Raw genomic sequence first — 15,266 nt, forward strand, 5'->3', positions numbered from 1 at the left:
GACGAGGAATGGGAGGAGAGGAGATGGTAGATGGCCTGTCCCCAAAAAGCATGCTTCCTCCAATACAACAGAAGAGGGCTAAACCAACCTGGGGTCACGCTCCTCCCAAAAGAGATCCACTTGCACCTTGAAGGAGAGGGAGGGAAGGAAGGACAATTGATGCTCACACCAAGAAGACTCTCCTTGTCTCGGGGCACGCGGCAAAGAGCAGCACTGGCAGACCACCTCTGAGCGGGGAGCAGGGACAGCCCCAGCGCCAGCTGCAGCGAACGGTGCTCGTGGGCAGCCCCAGCCCCGCTCCTCCGGCCTCTGAACGCCCGAGGGCTGGGAAGCGCATCGCCGCCGGAATCAAAGCCAGCGCTGTGCGAGTCCCAGGCTTTTCACAGTTCTCTCTCTGCCTGCTCCTGTTTGCCTCGCGCTCCCGGTAGCGGCAGGTGAACCACTCCTGCATCACTGCATCACCAGTAACCGACAGGTGTCACCGGGTAAGGGCTGCGGTGCCCGCCAGCGGGTCAGGGGGACACGGCAGCCCTGCCAGGCCTTTCTAGAGTCCTCCGAAAATCACGTGTCGCAAATGAGCAACCTGGGATCCTGCCGACCACGGCAAATTGTCGCAAATAGGTTGTATGCAACTTTTAAGATTTATTAACACTGTTTTGGTAAATCACAAGATTAGATCGTGATTATTTAATGACAGTCACCAGCCAATTGACAGAGCGATAACATTTGCTACAATCAAAACAGCGACCTAGTACGACGCAAACATGGCAAGGGTCACAGGGGACTTGCAGCAGGGTTTTCACATCGAACCACACACGCAGAAACAGGCACAGGGGTTAACCTCTGACCAAAACTTCCCTTTGCACAGACTGTAGTGAATTACCTACTTTTCCCCTTTGTCGGCATTTATCAGTGGATGATCACAGAGCCTTTCTCCCTCCTTGGCATCCATCAGCGGATAGTCGTTGAACCCTTCTCCCTAGTTGGCACCTATCGGCGGACAATCACTGAACCTTTCTCCTTTGTTGGCATCTATCAGCGGACAGTCATTGAGCTTCACGAAATCTACCCTGAGAGGTATCCCAGCTCAGGGGGAGATCAGGGTCACAGCCTGCTTGCGATCCCAGACAGCTCGGAGGGTCTCTCTTCGGACCACTATTCATAGGATCACGAGATGATTGACTTTGGTCGGTGTTTTTTTCCAGTCTGGCCACAACATGCGTTAGGTGATTCTGGCATCTTAGCAGCAACCATACAACTCCAGTACTTTCCAGACTGCACAGTTCTGGCATCTACCAGACGGGGCCACGATCCAGGGAGCAGGAGTTCCAGGTATGGTGAGGAAGGGCCTGTTCGGCCCAAACCACTGCTCTTCTGACCAAGACAAGAACATCATGTTGGCTTATCCGTTGTCCTGAACGGACAATGTGCCCATTTCTGTCTCTCAGAAGACAGGCTAAGGGTTGAATAGGAAAATTTTCCCCTATGTGCTACATGGAAATGAATTATCCTCCCCTTCCTCAGCCACAGGCGAGTGTGGCAGCACACGTGGCTGCAGTGGCTCTACGGAGAGCTATCCACACCCCAATGCCCTTCCATGTCACTAGCATCATTAAGGGAAATTAAAATGCTTTTCCCCCCAAGAAGCAAGGTAGCAGGTCTTCGGAGCATAAATAATTATTCCAAAAATTATTAACTGCCAGAAAGCAGATTCAGAGAGTTACTGAGCAAGTGAAGCTGTTTGTCGAGCTGTGGCTGGCTGCTACGTGTAGAAGTCCTGGAAATGTTGATTCAACAGGCAGGCACCTCTTAGGCAGACACCTACTTGTGAATATGCAGTAGTCTGTTTAGTCACCCACACTGCGGCGTATTCATGTCTGAGGCATGTTTATTTAATGAGATGTCAGAAGTATCACTATCGTTCACTCTCTCCTCCTTAGCTGCGCGGAAGACTTTACCATCTGCTGCCCAGACTTATTTCTACTCCTTTCTCAGGAAGACGGATATTGAGTTTAAGTGGCAAAGCTCCGCTTTCTGAGATGCTTTAGTCACTGAAACACTTGAGAAATCAGAGCTGAGTGCTTTGGAAAGCTATCATCTCAGCTATCTACAGCAATGCTGCCTGTTTCAAACATCCATCCTCTGCCCTGCTGCCATCTCAGGTGAACCTGTTTCAGGACAGCCTCCCTCAAACCCACCGAGATCCCCACGTCTGCCACCAAGTCCTGACCCCCAGCCTCTTCCCAGTTGCCCAAAGCTGAGGCGAGGCATGGAGGGGAGAGTGGGCGAGCGTTTCCAGCCCCGCTGCTTGGGGAGGGAGGATGCCCCACAGCAGCGCGATGGCGGGGAGATGAAGGGCTCCTGGGGATGTGGCAGGGCAAAGGCATCCTGGGGGTGCACAACATCCCACGGGAAAGCAGCCAGCAGACACCACCCCAGGCGACGGCTTCACTCGTGGGAGAAGTAAGAAGATGCTGGGGTGTGCGTGCACCATGAAGTTAGCAGCCACCACGCTTGCAGCCCTCCGCGCCGCGCAGAGACAGACTGCCAGGGGTTTCTTCCTGTTAACCCACTGTGACGTCTCAGTGATTATTGTCCATCCCCCCCAGGATCACAGTTTACTTTCAGATCATGCTTTTTCAAGCTGAAAATGCTGGCAGTGTTAGGGCAGCGGTACCAAACACAGCACAAGCGCTTTCCTGACACAGGGTTGGCCACTTGGGAGTAGCTGCCTGCCCATGGAGGTGGAAGGATCATTCTCCTCAGCTCGTTATTAATCCCAAGGAAGCAGAGTTTGTGGAAATCACTGGGTTTACCACATGCTGGAAAAACGTCAGACATATGCATATTTTTAATGAGTAACATAGTTGCGCTGGGCCTGGGATTTACATGGCATTGGAAAAGGGTTAACAGTCTGCCCACTAACCAGGATGTTTGAAGCACCAGCATTTCCAGGGTAAGAAAAGGTCAAAAAAGTTGAGAAAAAAGCCTTTCTCGCAGTCCGTGCAGACTCTGGCCCGGACGCCTTCTCTCCCCCTGCTCACTGTCCCCAGCTCGTGGGAACATCAGTCAGATGTGCACGGGATAGCTGAGCTCGCTTTCTGAAAAAGCTTACTTCTCTTAAGTCATACGTTCCTAAAATTAATTGCATCTCTTCTGTATTTTCCGAAGGATTTTATTGCCCACAGCAGGCTCTTCGGACCTCTGAATCACTCCTAGAGCCATGCGTACTTTGGAGGTAAATCACCGTTCTTCCCAAATCCCGGGAACAAAGCGGTAGGTGTGCAAAACAGATTTGTGCCTCATCAGTAATGTGCTTCTTTCCAAAACGTCTTTGTTATTGTCACACTGGCTGGGTCACACACGGCCTAGGAAAGCCAACACCCAAAACAGCAGAGAAAAGCACACTCAGTACAGCGGGGAGCAGGAAACCTCTCCTCACAGATCACACAGGGAGGTGGTTTGGCCTAAATCCAGCTACTCGAGCCACCAGAGTAATAAACTGAGTAATGAACGTATCATACCTCCCAGTCACACATGGAATCACAGAATCATAGAATCATTCAGGTTGGAAAAGACCTCTAAGATCAAGTCCAGACGTCAACCCAACACCACCATGCCTGCTAAACCAAGTCCCGAAGTGCCACATCCACACGTTTTTTGAACACCTCCAGGGATGGTGACTCACCACTTCCCTGGGCAGCCTGTTCCAGTGCCTGACCGCTTTCAGTAGAGAAATTTTTCCTGATATCCAATCTAAACCTCCCCTGATGCAACTTGAGGCCAATGCCTCTCGTCCTATCACTAGTTACCTGGAAGAAGGGTCCTGACTTAGGACCGCTGAGCTCTCGGGTGGGGTGAGGAGCTCCGTGAAACCTGCTGGAGCAGGAGCTGGGGAGCAGTGGCACGGAGGACGAGTAGCCAGCTCTGGGGACAACGTGTTTTCCCATAGGGCAGGAGAAGCAGAACAAAGAGCCACCAGGCTAAGAGGCCCCTGAACGTCAGCGACCACCTGACAGGAGCTGAGGACACAGAGCCCAGAGACAGGCCCTGCTGCCTCGTCTCCTAAACAGGGCCACAGAGTCAGCCAGCAGCCTCCCTGTCACCAAGTGTGACACCGTCAGCGGTGCTGTGGCAGATAACGCAACAACACCCGGGTTACCCATCCCTGCGGCCACTGCTGCTGCGCGTTTGCTTTGTCAGATCCCACCAGAAACAGCAGGGCCATTGGGATAACTCATGGATTACTTGGACCACCAACCACTCTTTCCTTCCAGAAGCGCCCAGCATTGTTTAATTAACTTTCTCGTTCTTTGGTCATCTTCATTTAAAATCACGTAACCATTAGGGGAGCAGCCGCTTAGCTCAGGGAGGGCCAGATGAGCCTGCCCGCAGCCGGGCGTTCAGCTGAAGCACCTGGCTCTAGGACTCACCCCCGACACCGCAGCGGCTCGGCACGTCTTCAGACTTACTCTCTTTTTTAATAGAAAAGCAGCGTAGAGAGAAAAACACTGCCAGCAGAGGCCTGGCGAGACCACCACCATCTACGCTGTGACCACCGAAATGAGGAACAGACAGGCAGACAAAATGACGGAGACAACCAGCAGCTCCGCACCAGCCTCCGGGGGTGAAATCCGCGCCGCTCGTAACTGAACCGGGCCAGAGCGCAGCAGACTCAAAGCACCGACGGCAGCAGGCGTCGAAGCCGGCTCCAGGAACCAGGCGGAGACACGGGAAAGCCCGAGGCGGGGAAGCAAAGCGAGAGGAGGACGGGCAGCAGGAAAGCGAACGGGCGCCTCCGTCGCCCCGGAAAGCTCTGGAAATCTCCAGGGCCGCCTGCGCACGCCCAGCAAGGCCCTGCCGGAACCCAGGCAAGCAGAGCGGCCCCAGGCGGCGGCAGGCGGACCAACGGCGCGGCCGCCCTCCGCGGGGAGGGGTCCTGCGGCGGGGGACCCTCGCGCCACGAGAACCCGACGGCGGGGAAGCACCCGGTGAAGGCGAATCTCGGGGCTGGGGCGAGCGAGGGGAGGGAAAGGGGAGAGGGAGGGGCCCACGGCAAGCGGCTGCCCGCACCTCGCCCACCCGCGCAGCTCCCAGAGGACCAAGAGCGAAGTCAAGGCCCCGCTCCACGCCGCGGGGGGGCGCCCTTCCCGTCCCGCGCGGCTGGAGACGCGAGCGCCGCTCCCCGCCCGCCCGCCCCGCGCGGCTGAGCCAGCCCGGGCAACCCCGCGGGGGGAGGGGGGGAGGTCACGGGGCCACCCCCGCGCCGTGACGTCCGCGGGAACGGAACGCTCCGCTCTCTGACGTCACCAGCGGAAAACCTGCGCCGGGCGAGACCACTCCACGGCGGCGGGGGGGGAGGGGAGGAAAATGTGAGGCTCTCCCCCCCCCCCGGGGCAGCGGCCCCCGCCCGCGGGAGCAGGATATGAGGAGCGGCCGCGGGAGACGAGACCCCGCCCCGCCGGTCCCCGGGGGCGAGCTGGGGGCGGGGGGCGGCGCCCGCGCGGTGCCCGCGTGTCCCCCCCCGGGAGCGGGTGGTAGGTGCCGGATGTACCGGCGCGCGTGGCGCCGCCGCCTCTATAAGCGCCGGCGCGGGGCGGGCACGGAGCTGCCGCTTGTCCCGTCCGGTCCCGGTGCCGTCCCCGCTCCGCCCCGCCGGGAGCATGTACCAGAGCCCCGCGCGCTGCCTGTGCTCGGCGCTGCCCGCTCTCCGCTGCGCCGCCCCCGCCGCCTCGGGCTGCCGCCTGCCGCGGCCCCGCGCCCCGCCGCCGGCCCCGGAGCCGCCGCCCCGCACAGGTGGGTACCGGGGGGTAGCGACCGCTCCGCCTCGCCGGGCCGCCCCGCCGCGGAGCCGCCTTCGCGCGCCCCGGAGGCCGGTCTGACGGCCCGCAGGGCGTGAGGGGGGCTCGGGGCGGGCGGCTGCGGGGGTGAACCCGAGCGCTGGCGGCGTAGCCCGGCCGCAGGGCACCCGCTGTTCCCCGCGGCCGGGGTGCGGCGCGGTGAGAGGAGGGGTCTGCGGGCCGGGCCGGGCTGCCTCCACCCCCGCGGGAGCCGGGCCGGGGTGCCGAAGGGCAGGGCTGGAGCTTCGCCGGGCTGCGGGGAAGAGGAGCCTGCGAGCTGGCGGTGCGAGCTCCTGAGGAAAAGGGTTTGCCGGGGCCGCTGCCGGGTGCGGATCCTGTGCCCTAGCAGGGCAGGGCCTGGGGCTCCCGCCCCTGCCGGGGCTGCCTGTTGGCGAGGCAGCACTGCCCTCGCTGTGCCGGGCTCCCCGAGTTCCCGTGCGAGGGCCCCGGCCCCCCTGGCGTAGGTGCCAGAGTCGGGGCTCGCAGCGGCAGCACCCTCCGCTGCGAGGGCGGGTGGCCGGGCTGCGGGCCGCTGCTGGCGCAGGGTCCGTCGCGCGAGGACAGCGTCTGCCAGGTTTCCCCTGGAACTGGGGTTGCGGGGAGGGCGTCTCCAGCTGCGGAGGCTGAGGACGCCGCTGCAGACCAGGCCATCTGCAGCGAAACCCCCGCAGCGAACGAGGTGGCCAAAAGCAGTGCCGGGAGGTAGGAGACGAAGGGAAACCAGAACGCTGTTCACCTTGCCCAGAAGGTGAGGATCCTGGCTCTGACAGCCCTCTGCAGCCCCCCGGTCTGCCCGTATGCTGCAGCCCGCATTTCTGAAGCAAAGCCCTCAAAACACAGTCTGTGACTGCTCACTGCCTGAGATCCTGGAAGTTCATCTCTTCTGTGTTATTGGTGGGTGACACAAGAAGCCTTGAACTCTGCACTGCGTTCTGCTGCAGTTTAATGAGCAGTCTGAATCCTTCCCCTGCCCTCGCTGTGCCGAGGCACCACCCTTGCGAAGAGGAAGGATTTTTTTTACTCTAAGCACCTTGAACAGCAGTTGCTGAGCTGGTGTTCCCTGTTGCAACATCGCACGGAGAGAATCACTTCCATGTTCACCACTCGCTGCTAAGTGCAGGTTCAGGGGTCCGCCTGTTCCTCTGCCTACACCAGCACCACGCTGTCGCAGCACCAGCAGTGGACACGATCTCAGCAAGCTACGGGTCATTGAACTGGGACTGTAAGGATCTCAGAACAGTGACCTTGTACTTGCCTCACTGCCACAGACATAGAATCATTAAGGTTGGAAAAGACTTCTAAGATCAGCAAGTCCAACCATCACCCCAGCACCACCATGCCTGCTAAACCATGTCCTGAAGTGCCACATCCACGTGTTTTTTGAACACCTCCAGGGATGGTGCCTCCACCACTTCCCTGGACAGCCTGTTCCAGTGCCTGACCGCTTTTTCAGTAAAGAAATAACAAATGGGTTTTGTGTTTGGAGTTTGAGTGTTTAGGTTGCTGGTCTGGCCCCTGTTCTGCAGAACAATTCAGTCTGTGCTGTGACTGTTTCAGTGCTCTGGGGATAAAGAACTCGTACAGTTCATCAGTCATCTTAAGCTGGAGTCTTCCCGCAGGAGCCCCTCTTTGACCAAGGACTCCTAAGCCACCTACAACAGGCCTGAAAGCATTTGATTTGCAGCCCAGTCCCTCTTTGACCCAGCCTTCCCTGAGTTCCCAAAAGACAACAGAAGCTCCTTTTCCTTCCTGAGGAAAACGTTACTGACTTTAAGAGCTGTCAGATCTGGGCTGTAGCAGATCCCGTGCAGGTTTGGCTGTGCCTGACTCCCCATGAAGAGAGCTGGATACCCTATGACCCCGGGGAGGAGAAGACTTGGAGGGTACTCTGGCTTTGTTTGCAGCTTGGCAGGCACATGGCTGAACTTGGACTTCATCCTGCTGTGGCAGATGCAAGCTGCTCAGAGCTTCAGGGCCAACTTCTGGCTCAGGCTCCTTTGCACCTAGCTGCTCCCTGCTGCTAGCTCGTCCCTATCCACGTTCTCCCCTGGATTCAGGCCAAGCAGTGAGCAGCGTAGGCCTTTGCTAATGACTGCTTGGAGCAGAATAACTCCTCGTTGTTCCTTCGGAGAGCCCTGCACAAGCTGTGTTCCTCCGTGGCATGGCAGGGGCTGTGCAGAAGGCCGTGCGTGGGCTTCCCACTGCCTGGCTAGTGCTGTGCTGGGAGGGAAGCACAGGGGTGCGGATTTGGGGGCAGAGCTGTGCAAAGCGTAGGGCTTGTGGCTGTACTCAGCTGCTGACAGCATCCCTCAGATAGCAGCCAGCACCGTGTGCTTCTCTCCGGTCGCAGCACTTGTCTATGGGTTGTACCTATCCCAAAAATAGGCAGGGAGCTCCCTGCGGAGCTTTCCTTAAAAGTTCTATTGATTTCTTTGGGTTTGTGCATGGCTGCCTGGCAGCTCTGGGAGCATGTAGGCTGGACCCTTCTGTAAGCGGTGCAGAGTGTGCTTTCAGTCCTGCTCCCCAACCCCTCGCAGCCATGTCAGGGTCCTGCTTTGGCATTTCGTGTTTGGGCCTGCTTCCCTCACTATTAAATGGCATTTCTTCTGCTTCAGCAGTACTTGGCTTCTTGACAAGAGTTGTAAACTAAGACAGACTGTAGAAACTGTGACGCTTTAGACACCATTCCCCTCAAAAGGCAGTCATGCTTGTGAGCCCAAGCTCGCATCTCAGTTTGAGGAACTCCTGGTACTTTAGCTAGGAGGGTGGAGGTGGGGAGAGACGTCCAACATCCTGTTTAATTTCCCAATTTAGGACTTTCTTAGGACTGTTCAGGCACATTGGCTTACACATACAGAACATGTTAAGCGAGCATTTTATAGTGTCTCTAAAAGTACCCATTTTCCTAAAGACAAGGACACGAGGCTCCTGCTGTAGGGTCTGTCTTTTTCTCTTTTACTCCTGAGTATATTTACTGAACTGTTAGGGCTTCTGTCCTCCTGCCTTCCCCTCTAGCCAGGTCTGTCGCCAGCTCTTACGACTGGTAATGCTGTAGTTCAGGCTAGCAAAGGCTTGAACGTCCAAGTGTGTTGGGGAGCACCCCAAGTCTGCCGCAAGATGCGAGCGTGAGATGACAAGTCTTTTCCGTTTTTAAGTTACTCAAAGGTACAAATAAACTTACTTAAAAACCACTGTGGGCCAACAGCAATGCAGCACTGAAGTTCCTTTGCTCAAGACTACCTCTGCAAAATGCATTCAGAGTCAGTAAGCTGAGACAACGATGAAGCTCTGTCAGCGTTGCCTCTTGCGCAGGTTGCTGTGGTGCAAGCGCTGCTCCTCCTGCCCGTGTTTGAAGGGAAACCGAGCATCCAGGCACGCTGCTTGGGCAGAGCTGAGCACGGAGGAGTGCAAGCACGGCCTCCCTCCAAGGACTCCCCACACACTGTGGCAAGGGTGGCACACAAGCCAGAGGGCAAAACAGAGTGGGGCAGACACATGCCCCTGCTGTGGCCTGAAGCAGGATGGTGGGACCTCCCTGCAGGAGACATGGGGTGCATGGGGGGGGTAACTGCTGGCAGGCATTAACAGGGAGAGCTGGGGGACAGCTGCTTGCTTGCAGGAGGTGTGCTTAAGGTGGCCAAAGGAGCAGGAGGTCGCAGGGGCCGAGGGAGCTCCGCAGGGTGTGCTGGAAGCTGCTGAGCTGGGGCACAGCACAAAGGAGCAAGGAGACAAAGGGAGAAAGGAGGGTGAGGGAAACGAGAGTAGGGGCGTGAAGGGGAACTGGATAGGCCCCTTCTCCACTCCACGTCCCCAGGTCTGAGCCAGCAGAAGCATCTGGCCACTCTGTGTGCATGAAAATGTTGCTGCTTTGGGGGCAAATGAAGCGCTGATCAGAGATTTCTAGTAAATATTCAGCTGAGGGCATGGGTCGCCCTGCTTGCTGCTCTGCAGGCAGGAGGCCTGCAGCCCAGAGGCATCCATGGGGTGCATTAAGAGGAGTGTGGCCAGCAGGTCGAGGGAGGTTCTCCTTCCCCTCTACACTGCCCTAGTGAGGCCTTATGTGGAGTACTATGTCCAGTTCTGGGCTCCCCAGTTCAAGGAAGATGAGGAGCTACTGGAGAGAGTCCAGCGGAGGGCTACAAGGATGGTGAGGGGACTGGAACATCTCTCCTACGAGGAGAGGCTGAGGGAGCTGGGCTTGTTCAGCCTGAAGAAGAGAAGGCTGCGAGGGGACCTAATATATACTTACAAATATCTGAAGGGTGGGTGTCAGGAGGATGGGGCCAAGCTCTTTTCAGTGGTGCCCAGCGACAGGACAAGGGGCAATGGGCACAAACCGAAGCACAGGAAGTTCCGTCTGAACGTGAGGAAGAACTTTCTCCCTCTGAGGGTGACGGAGCACTGGAACAGGCTGTCCAGGGAGGTTGTGGAGTCTCCTTCTCTGGAGATATTCAAGACCTGCCTGGACAAGGTCCTGTGCAGCCTGCTGTAAGTGACCCTGCTTCGGCAGGGGGGTTGGACTAGATGACCCACAGAGGTCCCTTCCAACCTCTACCATTCTGTGATTCTGTGATTCCACGTAGGCGCAGGGTGCTGGGCCATGCGGAGCGTCGTTTCCACTGGAGATGGACGCTCCACGCGAAATAAGGAGCAGGCAGTACTTGTCGGCCTGCTGGGTGCTCTGCTCTGTGAAGAGGAAACATGTACACCCTCTTCTGTTTCCTGCAACACGTGTGGAAGTTCATCTTAGCCCTGCTGTTCTGGATGAAAGACTCCTTTCTTCCCGTGGAAGACACTGCACGATGTCTTAAACCAGACCGCTGGCACGCTGCAGAGGCTTGCAGCCCCTGGCAGTAAGCAGAACACACCGAGGCTGCGGGCAGAACTAACCCTGTCTCTGCATCCTTCTTGTCTCAGGTGGAGGAACAGGCTCCTGCGCAAACCACAAACTGCTGGCACTCAAGGTGACCTGTTAGCCACCCAAGTGCTGGGAAGTCTCACGGTGGACATCTCTTAACGCCATTTTTTCCTTTCCAGTGTGTTCCATGGGAAACAGCACCAGCCGGCTCTACAGCGCGCTTGCCAAGACGCTGAGCAGCGGTGCCGTGTCCCAGCACCAGGACTGCCTGGAGCAGCTGGACCCGGCCCGGCTGGATCCTATAGACCCCAAGGATTTGCTGGAAGAATGTCAAATCGTTCTGCAGAAACGGCCACCCCGGTTTCAGAGGGACTTTGTGGACCTGAGGAAGAACGCTGCCAGTAACCACCGCCCCATTCGGGTCATGCAGTGGAACATCCTTGCCCAAGGTAGGAGCTCCTCTAAGCTCGAGGTGTGACCTCGAAATCAAATGCAGTGATGAAAACCTTTAAATGCAGATGTGTCCACATAGTTTGGTGTGCCTGGGGTTGGCAGAGCAAAGGGAGAGAGGTGAATTACGTGAGGCGCAATGGCCTGAGGGCTGGGCTGGGTAGATCTGCAGCACTTGAAATAGCAGCTTGCCACCCATTCCATAGGAAAGGAAGAAAGATCTCTGCAGCTGTGATGCCAAAGGTAGCTCTGAAGGCCTGTCTTCACTGAACACAGTATATTCAAAAAGCTGCAACCCGTCACGTTTAGAAAGTTGTTAACCCCTAGAAAAGGCTCATCCTTCCCCAAGTTTTATTCTTCGTAAAACTTCTCTACAGTTTTCTAATTAGTGTATCGGTGAACTATTCGGGAATCCAGATCTGTTACAGGAATTCGTAATTCTTCAAAATAATTTTAACTGGTGTTTTTCTCAGACCCCTAAAGTCAAAGTTGTAAGTTGACTTACGCAGCAGCCTCATCTGAAAATCTTTTGGGGTGGAAAATCCCCCACGTAGGGACTGCCTTAACGTTCTGCAGTTAAGCCACTCCTGTACCACTGTGTTTTTACCTAGGCTTAAGCTGTGGCAGCCACACGTGGAAGCGCTTGCCACAGCGTAGTGACCTTTGGGAACAGAGGGAAGAAGTCTTTAATCCAACTTATATCTGTAAAGAGAACCCAGTTTTTTTGGAGAGACTTCAGTGTTTGGAGAAAGGGTCTCAAACCCATTGGCAAGCCTGGCACCCTTAAAGTCAGCAGTCACTCCTGAAAAACCCCTCACCTCATGTAAGCTGATGTACCTGCATTTTACAGAGAAGGCAAAGTGTTGTGAAAGCCTCGTACCACTTCCCGTTACGACCTCTTGCGCTGTGGCAGCCTGCCCGCTCTCGCGCGGGGCTGCCGGCAGCCACTGGCTGCTGCGAGGTGGCAGCTGGCTCCCGAGAGCAGAGCCTTGCCTCCGGCCCCTGCAGAACCTGGAGGAAGACAGCCCGTTTTAGCTATTGGTAACTTCTTTCTTTTTTTCTTTTCTCTCCCCCTCCCTGCTAATTCCAGCTCTTGGAGAAGGCAAAGACAACTTTGTTCAGTGCCCCATGGAAGCTCTGAAATGGGAAGAGAGGAAGTGCCTCATCCTGGAGGAAATCCTTGCATACAAGCCTGACATCTTGTGCTTGCAAGAAGTCGACCACTACTTCGACACCTTCGAGCCGCTCCTCAGCCGACTCGGCTACCAGTGCACTTTCTTCCCGAAGCCGTGGTCCCCGTGCCTAGATGTGGAGCAGAACAACGGGCCGGACGGCTGTGCCTTGTTTTTCCTCAAAGACCGCTTTGAACTCATCAACAGTGCCAACATCCGGCTGACCGCCATGAAGCTGAAGACCAACCAAGTGGCCATAGCTCAGACGCTGAAGTGCAGTGAAACTGGAAGACTGTTCTGCATTGCCGTCACTCACCTGAAAGCCCGAACTGGTTGGGAGAGGTTTCGGTCCGCGCAAGGCTGCGATCTGCTCCAGAACCTGAAGAGCATTACCCAAGGTGCGAAGATCCCTCTGATCGTCTGTGGAGACTTCAACGCGGAGCCAACTGAGGAGGTCTACAGAGAATTTTCCAACTCCAGCCTCAACTTAAACAGTGCGTATAAGCTGCTGAGCCCCGACGGGCAGTCAGAGCCCCCATACACCACCTGGAAGATCCGGCCCTCGGGAGAGTGCCGGCACACGCTGGATTATATCTGGTATTCCCAGCATGCCTTGAACGTGAACTCAGCCCTGGGCTTGCTGACTGAAGAGCAGATCGGGCCCAACAGGCTGCCGTCATTCAATTACCCTTCCGATCACCTCTCTCTGGTGTGTGACTTTAGTTTTAACCAAGACCCCGACAGACTGCTGTAATGTGTTGGAATGCCGCCTGGCATTGCACTGTCTTGACTCACCACTGGTTTATTTTGGAGAAAACTTTTGAAGCTGGAAGCTATGGAGGGATGAGGAAATACTGTTGACTAAACATTATTTCAGGCACTTGTTTGGAGTTACACTTGCCATTCAGCACTTGTTAATCTGGAGCCTCAAAGGGGGGAAGAAAGGAGTCAGTGTTCTCGTCACGGTGTTCTTGCCGTGTTGGGGGTTGAAGCCTGGAAGGCAAATGAGCTTTATCCTTTCACTAACCCCTGTGTTTAAGGATTTAATCCTCTAATGAACCTGGAGGCCTTAGTATTTAAATCAAAACACTTGCGTGTGTTTGTAAAACAATTTGCCCTGGCAGCATGCTGATTTTATTTATTTCATGTCAAGCTTGTGCAAGTACCAAAGGGAAGGAGGCTCGACTTCTCGGTGAGATTCTCTTAAATATTTTTCTGTTGCAATACTAAGGAGGTTTAATGCAGCTTAGACGTGAACAGATCTAAGCTCATACTACATTTCTACATGACTTGAGGTGACAATTTCATTAAAAGTGAATGGATAACGGCTCAGTGTGAGGAAGGCCCCCTGCAGTAAGAGCAGGTGAGGAAACAGAGGCTAACCACTCTACGTCACATGGCAATATCCTCACTTTTCCAGGTGAATGTGCATGTGTCCGTTACACGCGTGTGGCCTGTAGGTATGTATACACAGTGACTGTTACCTTTGTCTCTTCTGTGCTTCCCTCCAGAGGACACACCTGACCAGGGAGTATTTCCTCCTCTGCTTCAAGTATTACTTTTCTAAATGGTTTAAATTTGTAGTCTTGTCAATCTTGCTGTTTCAGTGAAGGGCCAGTCTTCATCTTGAAAGACTTTCTTTTATTTATCTTCAGAATCTAAAGCTACACTGGAACCTGTTAGAAGATGAGATTTATTTATTGCGAGAAGTTGGTGATCCTGCACCTGACTTGAAATCACACAGCAGTAGTGTTCAGGAGCCTCTTTCCATGGCCCAGGGGAACGCTGGCTCAGCACCTGGGCTGCAGCCGAGCTGTGTTAGTACAGGAGCTCCTGTGCGTGGAGTGGTGCTGGTTGGCATGACGCGGGTATTGCGTGTATGGACTGTAAACATGCCGCTCTGCCAGAAAAGGCAGTAGGGAGAGAGGAGGGAAGAGAGACAACAGCTGGAGCTGGGCTGACATTGAGATCGTTGGGAAAGATGAGGCAGAGCAAATAAAGCAGTACTTCCACGTAACATGAGGCCCGCTGTAACTCGTAAATGTTCCAGGTGTTTATTAATAAAAGTCTTTGGAAAAAAAAGTAAATGTCTCTGCTGCCATCTTTTCATTTCTCTGTGATACGTAGGTGATCTGTCTCAGCTAGTGACTGTTCAAGCTTCAGGTTAGCGGTGATGCTGTCCATTCCAGACCCCTTTCCCTGACCCCGCCATCCTAATCTTACAACTGGGCACAGTCACTTTGCTTTCCAGAGTGCTCTTTCTCACACTTCAAATGCCCAAATTCCACAGCAAGGCTGTAGGGAGGGGAGTTACCTTTAGCGATGTTAAGCTGCTCTCTTCGCTAGCTGAAGCTGAAGCCTAGGCTCTGTACTACTGTAAATACTACTCTTTCTGACAGTTGTGTGGAGCTACAACCCCGGCTGGTACCACACAGCAGGGTGCAAGTATTGCTCCGTGAGGGCTGCCAACCATGCCTAGCAGAGGTGGCTCCTCACAGAAGGCAGCTGTATTTGTCACTTTGTTTTAAAAAGTCATTTGAAGAGCAAGAAGTGCCACCGGTATGTGCTTTACACAGCCCATAAATTATTGCTGGTAACTGAAATACAGCGTCTGGCAACTGGAAGTCCTGAATTCCCACACAAACACCCTTCCAAATAAATGAAAGCACTGTGTTGCACAGCTGTAACACGCTCTGCTCATGTTCCTGAGCTTGCAGGATGAGGGTGATGATCCGCTTCCAAGCAGAGGAGCTACAGCCTCGCTAACCGGCCTGGGACACAGGACTCCTCTAGCAAGTGTGGATTTGAAATTCCCCAGACAAAGGATTTTACAGCCAAGGAGCCTGACTTCCTCAGTGAATACTCTTACCAATCAGGAGTGACGTGCCAACTACTGCCAGCCAGGGCCTCCTTCAGCTGAAATTTCAGAAAGAGCAAATCACGACC

At 55.1% G+C, this 15,266-nt stretch overlaps 1 protein-coding gene across 1 annotated transcript; it reads left to right on the top strand.

Annotated features, from left to right (window-relative positions):
- Window positions 1-5,599: 5,599 nt before the first annotated feature.
- Window positions 5,600-14,407, top strand: NOCT (nocturnin). Its single transcript, XM_075420978.1, has 3 exons — window positions 5,600-5,796; window positions 10,878-11,147; window positions 12,239-14,407. Exons 1-3 carry the CDS (start codon window positions 5,664-5,666, stop codon window positions 13,072-13,074), a joined length of 1,239 nt encoding a protein of 412 aa, XP_075277093.1. The 5' UTR covers window positions 5,600-5,663; the 3' UTR covers window positions 13,075-14,407.
- The last annotated feature ends 859 nt before the right edge of the window (window positions 14,408-15,266 follow it).

This window comes from Opisthocomus hoazin, chromosome 5, assembly GCF_030867145.1.
Source record: "Opisthocomus hoazin isolate bOpiHoa1 chromosome 5, bOpiHoa1.hap1, whole genome shotgun sequence".
NCBI lineage: Eukaryota > Metazoa > Chordata > Aves > Opisthocomiformes > Opisthocomidae > Opisthocomus > Opisthocomus hoazin.

Excerpts from the sequence above, each read along its gene's own strand:
- NOCT (XM_075420978.1), top strand. The coding sequence starts at position 5,664 with ATGTACCAGAGCCCCGCGCGCTGCCTGTGCTCGGCGCTGCCCGCTCTC. Across the intron at positions 5,797-10,877 it reads GGAGCCGCCGCCCCGCACAG|TGTGTTCCATGGGAAACAGC; the intron begins GTGGGTACCGGG and ends TTTCCTTTCCAG. Across the intron at positions 11,148-12,238 it reads GTGGAACATCCTTGCCCAAG|CTCTTGGAGAAGGCAAAGAC; the intron begins GTAGGAGCTCCT and ends TGCTAATTCCAG.